Source organism: Cicer arietinum, chromosome 2 (assembly GCF_000331145.2).
Source record: "Cicer arietinum cultivar CDC Frontier isolate Library 1 chromosome 2, Cicar.CDCFrontier_v2.0, whole genome shotgun sequence".
In the NCBI taxonomy this organism is placed as follows: Eukaryota; Viridiplantae; Streptophyta; class Magnoliopsida; order Fabales; family Fabaceae; genus Cicer; species Cicer arietinum.
In genome coordinates, this window is record NC_021161.2 from 2,086,036 (window position 1) to 2,097,275 (window position 11,240).

The 11,240-nt window shown below is 25.1% G+C and overlaps 1 protein-coding gene across 1 annotated transcript; it reads left to right on the forward strand.

Moving 5' to 3' along the window:
• The first annotated feature begins 8,623 nt into the window (after positions 1-8,623).
• NAC13 (NAC domain-containing protein) lies at positions 8,624-10,647 on the forward strand. Its single transcript, XM_004489353.3, has 4 exons — positions 8,624-8,760; positions 8,985-9,210; positions 9,513-9,790; positions 9,875-10,647. The coding sequence occupies exons 2-4, from the start codon at positions 9,012-9,014 to the stop codon at positions 10,439-10,441; spliced, it is 1,044 nt and encodes a 347-aa protein (XP_004489410.1). The 5' UTR covers positions 8,624-8,760; positions 8,985-9,011; the 3' UTR covers positions 10,442-10,647.
• Positions 10,648-11,240: the final 593 nt, after the last annotated feature.

An 11,240-nucleotide genomic window follows, 5' to 3' on the forward strand; every position in this document is an offset into this window, starting at 1 on the left:
TCATAAAGTTACCTTAAACCTTATTTTGGAATATTATTACTTTGACTAGACACGTTCGTTGAATCTCATAGATAAATAGCTCACTTGTGTTCCATGAAAAATAACGTCTCTCAAAGTAAAGAGCAACATTCATTGATTCATATATCATTGAAGCATTTTAAAAAGTTGATCACTTAAGAGATACTTAAAGAAGATTATAGTTTTAAATTTAACAAACTAATATAGCAATAATTTATCAACGAAAATTGATATTTACATTTTAATATATGTGATTAAAATTTAATTTATATAAATTGTCTATATAAAAAATATTACATTATCAATCAATTACAATATTGTCATATTATTAAAAGTGTAAAACTTTTTACATTTTTGTTTTGGTATGAATTAGGTAATATCAAGTTTGATATGACCAAAATTGATGACAAAACTCTCTCTAATTATAGTGTATAAAATTAACTTATTATTTGATTATTTGGATACATATTAATTGTTTATTGAAGATATATGATTGACGTAATGATTGAAGTGAAATAATTAAAAATAAAATTATAAAGAAGTCCCATATTCGATTTTTATTCTCAATAAAACACTAATAATATTAATTATTAACTTTAGAACTTTTAGACGTTGAAAAAAATATTAATTTTTTATTAGAAATTATTTGTAATTATGATATAATTGTGTTATTTAATAACAAATTAATTCAAATCGAGCTTAAAATTTGATCTTACCTATCAAAAATAACTTTGCAGCGGGATGCTCTTAGAGAGTGTCTGGGCCAAGGTATTAGCCCATACATCAAGGCCTGGGCCCACGCAGCATCTAATAAACCAAGCTTTGGTCATCCTATGGATATGTCTACGGGGAATTTGGACTGCATAGTTAGGGAAGCACACATTTAGAGATATCATGACCGTTCGATTTTGATTAGATAACTTAAAAAACAATATAAATTATAATGTTATGATTTGAAACATTGAGTTTGATTATGAACCATCTCATTTATATCGAATGACTACAAATACTTTTTTTCACCCTTATACTATTAAAAGCCTCCTAAATTCACATATGAATTTATCAATTTAAAAGATATTGAGAGTGGAAAAAGAAGTTACCTAACATTACTCTTAATAGCAAATGATTCATGTACAAAATGGAACAAACCCCAAACAAAAATAGGTATACCCTAATATTTGGACGTATCATAACAAAAATCCTACATTCCCCATATCCTTGTTTTGGACCCCACATCTTATATTATTAGAATATTTAAAAAATGTCACATTATTTAATATTTTTTTTATCAATATATATTTGAAAATCTAATATAGTTTCTTATTAATAATAAATAATTTTTTATTCTTAGATTTCTTTATTTAGTTAAAATTGATATCGAGCGTACTTGTGTTTTATCTTTGGTAAAAACATTTATATATATATCATATCATTTATATCAAACAATATTTAGATTAGGTTAAAGCTGATAATGAACCAAATCAAATTAAAATTATTTTGAGACTCATTATGATTTTGTTCATTGAGCTTTTGTTTTATGAACATATTGAGTCGAGCTTGAAGTATGTATAGCTTGATCTGTAAATCAACTCGATAGACAAAAACATCTGAAAAAAAGTATATATAAACACACACACACACCATATTTCTTGAAATATTTAATTATTAGGAATTGATTCAATCAAAAAAATCAATTACAATAAATATACGATATATTTTATATAGTGATCATAATTAAGGTAAGACATTGTAACTAACTTCTATTTGATGTTAACCAACATATCAATATTTATTATCAAAACCCTCCATGAAAATATTGCATTTTCTCACTAGATCATATACATCTAATAATTTATAAACATTGACAATATATAACCAATATTTTGAAACACTCAAAATTTTGGAGTCCTACATTGTAATCCAGCCTACACTAGGCTATGGACCAACTTGTCTATAACCAACTTCTAACAATATCTATAAACCATTTGCAACATTATGTATGGTTCAAGGGATGAGTTTTCTTACATATCTAATATTTTGGTAATTTACAGACAATGTGAGACTTAAACACTCACACTTGAAACCAATAATATCTCCCTCAAGAGTAAGTGTCCCACATCCTATACTTGCATCACTATTATTAACGAGACATGCTTCTTCACTATGCTATTAGGATTACTTTCGATGCACGAATGCAATTCGCTAGGATCCACTCATGTTCCCCCATCAAATCAAACTAGAGACTTTGACACCGCATATGAATTTGAGGGAGCACAAGAGCAACAACATGACAAATGTTCTAGGATCACAAGAGACTTTGATACCATATATCCAACCAAAATCTTAAGACATTAGGTATATATGTCATCTATCTTATATATCCAACATTTTCTCCCTTTCTAATGTATTCGAGACTAACCACTTACATTTGAATTCTAACATATTCCAAACTCCTCCATAAGTTTTTAGTTTTTGAACTTATATTTGAACTCTTCCCAATGATTCCCCTTTAATTTTTTTGTTTTTAATATTTTATTTATATTTTGGGCGAATGTTGACTTTATTTGTTGAAAATATGTTGATATAAGAACAACACATGTGAAGATGTTTGGAAATAAAGGTTGACAAATAATGATGACTATTTATGCAACGGCTATGGAAGTAAAGAGTAATGGGATACAAGATAGATGAATAAGGTTGAATCTTAATTAAAAGTAGGGATATGTAAGGGGTAGTGACTCCTTAAATTTAAATAAATAATTAAATTTACATTATTTTCCATTAAATGGGTGATAAACAAGTTTAACCAATAAAAACTAAAAATAATATTGAGTCATGCGACAATAATAAACACCACAAACAAAAGAAGTTTATACATATATTGTACAAAAAGACAAATTAATATAGTTGTTAATGACAAGAATTTAAATGGTAATGTTGACACCATATGGTGAGACCACAAGATAAAATAATTAAAGATACGAAAATCAAAAGAGAAAGGACAAGATCTTAAAATGAAATGGCGAGAAGATTTTCAAGAGAAATATTGCAAGATCTTCAACGAGAATGACGACGGTTTTCAAGGATAATGTAGACAAGATTTTCAAGAGGAATGTCAACTTAGTATGACAATACTACAAGAAAAGACAGTTGAAAAAACAAGCAACATTGTCGACAAAATAAAACTAAAACGATTCATATAAACGAAATATTGTTTGTTGGCATCAATGTATTATCGTTTAAGGACAACAAAGAAGTGAAATAATGCTTGGTAAAACATCTCTCATTTATAAGTACCATTTTATTTTTTCATACAATGGAAGTATAAAAACGATATCTATTCTTATTGTTTAGTAAGATCTAACCATAAGAAATATTTATATGGCACAACCCCAATTAAATATTTATTTAGACACATACACATCATTTAATTATTTTTAAAATACATATTATTTAATTATTTTTTTTTTTGACTTTTTTCTTTTATGAACGTGCGATTAAATCCAAGTCTTTTGTGACCACACAAGTCTTTCTAACTAATTATTGTAGATGTATGGTTTTACACTCTCTATATTTTTTTTTATAAAAATCATTAACAATGTACATGAATAGTTGATGTGATATTATTTAAAAAATTAAGATATTTGTAATTTTTTTTATAATAAACAAATAAAATAAACTAATCAAGCGAGGTAAACAAATTAACATTTCGAACAACATTAAAGATTAATAAACTAAGTGTAGCATGTATTATTAATTGTAGATTAATAAACTAAACCCTTCAAATTAACTTAAGCATCGACACATTTGTTGGGTTTACAATATATGTGACTAATAGAAAACCTCCAATTGGGTTGACATGTATATGAATGCTAGAGTGTCTTGCAAAAGAGGTTGAAACTATGTATTTTGGGTAGAATCATATCAACAAGTTTAGAGTCCAACTCAAATTTAATCCAATTAAAGTTGAGAGAATCAGATAATTGAATTCCATTCTTTACAACCTATAGAAGTCTTTAATAAATTTTCCATTGAGGTCCCTAATGAGACTTCAAGTGAGAGCCATCTACATTAATTTTGTAATATTTCAGAAGAGTAGGATGAAGGGTCCAAGAAACTTGTAAAAGGGAGTTAGAAAGAGCTATATTAGAATTTCCACCATCTTTAATTTATTGTAAAATAAAGGAAGCCTAACTAAAAATACAATTCCTTTGAAGAAATTTCTATTTGACCGTTTCACAAATATGTTATAATATTAATGAATTAGAGAAAAATAATAGGTTTATTTTAGTGTTATCTTTATCAAATACTTATTTATTATTAATATAAAATGTAAAGCGTAAGATATTGATTTGAGAATACAATTAAAAAAATATTAGTAATTGATATTGCATCGAAAATTAAAACAATAATTCATTTTAAAATAATTTCTTTTACAAATGAGTCAATAATCATAAGACAAAGAGAGTATATAGAACTCCCTCTCATTTAAAGTGTTTGTCTTTTTAATATTAGGGAATACATTTAATATCTCACTGCTTCTTATATGAAGGCATATTTAGAAAATATTCATAAAATTACAACATTTAAATTGCATACCACATAATGTGATGGTTTCGTTATATTGTAGTTGCAGCAATGACTATAACATCTGACTACAATTGTAATATGATTGCAATTCAAAACAAAATCTACATTGCAATAGTGCAACGACTATAATGCAATAGGTGCAACAACCACATCATACTACAATAAATTACGTAGTAATCAAATAAATTATTTTTCTATCTTATTTTCCTTTTATGACATAAATTTAGAGTGTATTTTAAAAATGGTGTATTAAAATGATAGAGATTTGATAATAAATTATTACATATCATACATTAGAGCCACAACAAAAAATTAGCAAACAACAAATATGGATGATTAGACAATTTATAAGCGAATAATAAAGCTATACTAGTAATTAGGTAGCAAGCTTATCAACATGATTGAAGACCCTAACTACTTGCCAAAAAAAATGAGATTTTGCTTGTTGATATATCAAGTCTTTTCTTGTTTTCATTTTAGAATAGCAAATTAGATCTAAAGTAAGATAAACGTGCAAGAATATGATAATGGATCATGAACTTTGTCCAAGTGTGTCAACATATTCAACAACAGAATGGCTGCTATAATTTTCTATAATACAATGAATTAGGTTTTATAGTTCATTGAGTAAAAAAGTATTGATAGTACAAAACTTAATTTAAATTATATGATTTAGGGTGAATTTTAAGGTGGTCCACCATAAATCAAATTAATAACTAAAAATTATCAAAAATTATAACGACAATGTATCTTTTAAAATTAATAGTTATGAGATTTCATTGTTTTAATGAATAAGACAGTGATTTGATTCACGTCAATTCAATACAATATACTTCAGTCTCAAATATAAATAAAATAGATAAAAAAATTTATTTAATATAAATTTTAAACCTGATATATTAATTTTCTTTAACTCTATTTTTATTTATATTTAACAAAGGATAATTCATATTTATTTTTCTTTATTTTTATTAAATTAGTATCATTGAAATCTCTTAAATGAGTCATAATTTATGATATCACATTATTGATACAAAACAAAAAGCATCACCTTATATACTTACCAAAAAAAATGCATTTCTTAAATTTTCATTATTTAAAAAAATCTTTAAAAATGAGTATTTATTATCATAATTATAATTATAGAGAGGAATCATAGAGTAACTCTAGGAGTGAATTAGTTATTAATAATTCATGACAAATATAAATGTGAGATTTGATATTTCCTTATTTTTTTAGAAAAAATTGAATGCACATTCATATAAAATTATAATAAATGTTAAATAATTTTAAAATTTTATAAAAGTTTGTGCCATATATTTCCTTAAATTATTATAATAATATATACTAGAGTCTAGAAATAAAGACACACCCAATACGCTTGTGTAAAGACGGTTCAATTTTTTAAGCTACGATGTCCTTTTCTCTTTCTTAATTATAAATTAAACCAACTTTAAGAACAATTGTACTTCATGAAATCTAATAATATATTTAATTAAAAATAAATGTTTGCAAAGTGGTAGACTATCCTTTTCACAGAAAAATAGTGTAGATAATATCTTATTAGTTAAGAAATACAAACTCCTTTGCACTAAAAAAAAAAAAAAGAAATACAAATTTCGTCACGGATTACTTAGATATTTTTTTCTTATTGACTAAAAAAGGTTTTTTTTTTATTACTATATTTTTAAAGAAAATTGTTGTTAAATATAAACTCCGCTTCAAATTACTACTAAGCATGTTTACTATTATTTTCTTTTAAATATACTCCTAATTAATATTATTTAGTGTCTTAAAAGATAAAAAATCAAAATTAAACATATCTTTATGCAAAAGAGTATTTTAAGAATATTTATAATAAAATGCACTTTATAATAAACAGATACAAATATATTACTAGGCTATATCTAATAGACTTTATGATTTCTTATATTTGACTTTTGGTTACATCTTCACATAATTTGTGTACTTTTGTTTTGAGTGGATCACATCTTCAGGGTGAGGTGGTTTGATCATATATATTGCTTAACGCGTGCTTGTTCTTTTATTTATTTATTTATTAAAAAAAAAAAGAAGGTGTACTTTTGGGATAAATATATCAACATCTAGCACAACTCTATGAGTATAAAAAGTAATGTTTTGGGTTGGAGATACCTCTATGTTATTTTCACATTTTTTTTTTACTCAACGTTTTACATAAATGTGTTGACACGTTTTTATAATTATGTTTAATCTTATAACTTAAATTGAGTCTGACAAAACCTTTGTAAAATTAGTTTATAAGAATGAGCGTGATCGAATAAATTGATAACGATGACTTAATTAACATGTATTATAAATTTTAAATAGACAATAATATCATTTTAGATATTAAATATGCATGGTTTAACACAATTCTACAAAATTGAATTAAACTATCCACCACTTATATAAACAAGTTGTTATGTCTCAATGAAAAATTATGCACTTTAGAGGAGACAGTAAACTATATATTTTTGTTTTTAATAACATGTTTAAGAAGTTATTGTATTCTTAATTATATATATATATATATATATATATATATATATGTAATGTAACCGTTGAATTGTCATCCTCGTTTAATATTTTTTTGCTCTAATAAAGTGAATGATTTAAATAAGACCAAACAAGTGAATGATTTAAAAGATTCCATAAAAAAAATTTGGAACTTTTCAAGGAATTGTTGATGTTGTAGTTGTTTATCGACTAAAGTCTGAAATTTGATCCTAGATATATAATTTAATTTTGATCTCTTTTGCATAATTAAATCCTTCAATCATTTAAGGTCCGTCAATTTGGATAAACGATTTAATTATTCACCTATATAATATCTATTTATCATATAAATACTGTAAGTTATTTATGTATTTCAAGAAAAAATATAGTATATGTGTACTAGTTGTGTTGTGTTGTGTTGTTTTTCCTTTATGTCTCTTTAGGTTCTTGTACTCATTTGACTTTGCTTTCTAATATATTTTATCATTAAAAATAATTTATAGAGAGTTTATCAAAATTAGTTAAACAATTTATGTCAAATGTTTATATCGATAGATAATTAAGTTGTTCATATGTCAACCCAATCCAAATAATGCATCCATAACTCTTTTGAATGCAACTTATGTTACAAGTGAGATGCTATTAATGAGTATATATATTTTATTAAAACAAAAAGTTTTTACCGCTTTAAATACTCTCCTTTGGTCTTCGTTTTTTTATTGTTTTTATTTTTTATTTCTAATATATAAAGATAAACATGTATTATTAATTTTATCTTTCTTGATAAAAATAGCAAACCGATGAAAAACGTGAACCTAGTATCAATGACATAAAATGAGCTACATCCAATGTAATTTCACTTAAATTAAAGCATATACTAATCCATAAAATTTTGAGATCAATTCGATGTATATCGATATATTTAATATTTAAATTAATAATTAAATATCTTTAAAAAACTAATTTTTATTATTTAAGAAATTATAATAATTAAACATTATTTACCAAAAATGTTAATGAAATATAATTTAATGTTTTTTGAATTTTTAGTAATCATAATAGTAAATATTAAATATTTTTATATACTATATAAAAAATTAATATAATATTTATAAACAATAAAATGATATTTTTTATTTTATAAAATGATCGATCTTTTCTTAAAATAAAAAATTGATAGAAAATTCTTTGATTCATAAAAATCATGATAAATTTCTTGATTTAAAAAACTATATACAAGAACCTTTCAATATGTGAATTTCTTAAAATTTTTATCTATGGTTATACGGCAGTTAATACAGCTGTTACATAATGAAAAAGTGTGACATTAAAAACAGTTACGTGGAGACTCAATTTGGTGAAGTGTTCCTAGTCAAGTTTATGAAGAAAAAAACAAAAAAAAAATAACCTTACAAAAAAAAAAGTGTAAAACGACAAGGTTGTGAAACAAGCCACGATTCTCTGAATCCAAAAAATGAAAACTAGTATTTAAGGAGTTATGTTTCACACACACAACACTGTCTTTTCTTAACAACCTCAAATTCCTCAAAAATCTTTACACATTTTCTTATAGTAAAATTATTGTCACCCCAAAAGCATTTTTCTTGTTCATCCTTATCCAATCTCTCTTGAAAGGTTGGCTACAACATTTATTTATTTTAATTTGAGTTCACATGAAAATTTATTCATTAGTACAAGTACTAAATTCCAAAAATTTGTGGGGTGTGTGAGATTTTTTATGGATTCAAATGTTTGATATTTAGAAAGTAACTTTCTTGTTGTTAGAATCATAAATTAAAATTGATGTTTTATTTTTGTATTTTTTATGTTTTAACTTAATTGTTTCTTTAATGAAACAGGAGTTATTTTTTTAGCGTGTGATATTTATGATGGATGCAATGGAGAAAAAATCAAGAGATCTAGAAAGTGATGAAAAATTTGAATTGCCACCTGGATTTAGGTTTCATCCAACAGATGAAGAACTCATAACTCATTATCTCTCTCAAAAGGTTCTTAATAGTTGTTTTTGTGCTATAGCCATTGGAGAAGCTGATTTAAACAAGTGTGAACCTTGGGATTTGCCTTGTGAGTCTCTCTTCTCATTACCTTTAATTCCATAATGTTTTTTTCAAAAAAATTCAACATCAAGGTTTTAAAAATATTATGCAATCACATAATCAAGATTTTAAAAATGATATGCGAACGCAATATCATTTTTTGTATGACTGCTTAACTGCATAATAATCTCAGTTGTAGTTGTATCAGTTGTATTTGACTGACAATTTTTTTTTATAATATAAAAAAATTGCATTGCAACTTTGATTTTTTTTTTTTTGGATTTTAATATATGTATGTAAAATTTTGTTTTTTTGTTTGTTTTAATTTAGGGAGGGCCAAAATGGGTGAGAAAGAGTGGTATTTTTTCTGTGTTAGGGATAGAAAATATCCAACTGGCCTAAGGACAAATAGGGCTACATGTGCTGGATATTGGAAAGCAACTGGAAAAGACAGAGAAATATTTAGAGAGAAGACACTAATTGGAATGAAGAAAACTCTTGTTTTTTACAAAGGAAGAGCTCCAAAAGGTGAAAAAACAAATTGGGTCATGCATGAATATAGATTAGAGGACAAATATTCTTTACAAAATACATCCAAAAGGACTATGGTAAATATTTTTTTTTCCTATAACTTTTTTTTTACTATAGCAATAGTTGAATTTGGATATAATTTTTGACATTATTTTTTTCAGAAGGAGTGGTCTATTTGTAGAGTTTTTGAGAAGAGTTCTTGTGGAAAGAAAATGCATATTCAAGATTTGGTAAGGTTCAATTCAATTGGAAAAGAATTACCTCCTTTGATGGATTCTTCTCCAAACAATAGTGAATTAAAAAGTACTATTGGAGATTCATCACATGTGACATGTTTCAATCAAAATCTAATTGAGGATTCTCAAAGGATACAAAATGATAACATAATTGATAGTTTTGAAAGTCCTATTTTAACATCTTCATATTCATATTCTTCTAACCCTTATGATAATAATATTTCCTCTGCTTCATGGACACAAAATTTGTCACACCAATCAACACAAGTTGTGAATTCAAAATCTTCAGATTGTTTTATGGTTCAAGAACAATCCATGTTGAGGATGTTGATTGAAAATCATGGAACAAGTACAAAGACAAAATTTGAGAAAGATCAAGAATGTGATTTTGATGTTGACATTTCATCTATGATATACAACAATGAAATGTTTCAAGTGAATCAAGAATATTCAATAGGACATTTGGACAATGGTTTCTTATGGAATTTCTGAAGATTAAATATAAAATTAAGAATTTTAGGAGTTAACTTTATTATACATGTAAATCAATTGAATTCATGTTAATGTTATCCTAGAAAATACAGGAATTATAGATCTATTACTAAAATCTTAATAGTCTTTTTTGTATAGTTTTAAAAAGTTGTATTGTTCCACAGTTTTGTAAATATAAATTTATAGTGCTTTATAGTTTATACTAATTTTTTTAGCAAGTGGTCCTATAACTTAGTTTAAAATTTCAATCATATATTTTAAATTTTTTCATGTCAAATTAATCTCTTGGATTCTTGGGTTAAAAAACATTTATACAATTTGAACCAACTTTAGTATGCATATGTTACATATATGTATATGTATATATAAAGAATATTTTACTACTCAACACCACGATTAGACCCTCTTGACAACGAGGTCAAAATCTTACATAAATTATAATGTAACTAAGATGTTATCTTAATGTAAACTATGCTACATAATTTAAAATTCAATTAATTGAGCTTTGAACTTAACCATGAAACTTGGTTAGTAGTATTTAGAAATATATATGTGGACCTCAATTAGTAAATGACCCTGTTTTCCCTCTAATGAATTGGAATACTATTAAATAATTTGGTAGATTTGTCGCAGCCTAAAATTTCGAGTTTTCATCGAATTCAATGGAGTCGCCACCAAAATTTATTTTAAAATAGGGAAAATATTGGGAAACCTTTAAAAATGTAAAAATGGTATTTTTAACTAATACTTATTAAAAAAATAAAAAACACAAAGAAAATGAAAATGAAAAACAAGCAAA

What these genes read in the sequence shown, in the direction of transcription:
- NAC13 (XM_004489353.3), top strand. Translation starts at nt 9,012, where the DNA reads ATGATGGATGCAATGGAGAAAAAATCAAGAGATCTAGAAAGTGATGAA. An exon ending in TGAACCTTGGGATTTGCCTT is followed by an intron (nt 9,211 to 9,512) that starts GTGAGTCTCTCT and finishes GTTTTAATTTAG; the next exon opens with GGAGGGCCAAAATGGGTGAG. An exon ending in ATACATCCAAAAGGACTATG is followed by an intron (nt 9,791 to 9,874) that starts GTAAATATTTTT and finishes TATTTTTTTCAG; the next exon opens with AAGGAGTGGTCTATTTGTAG.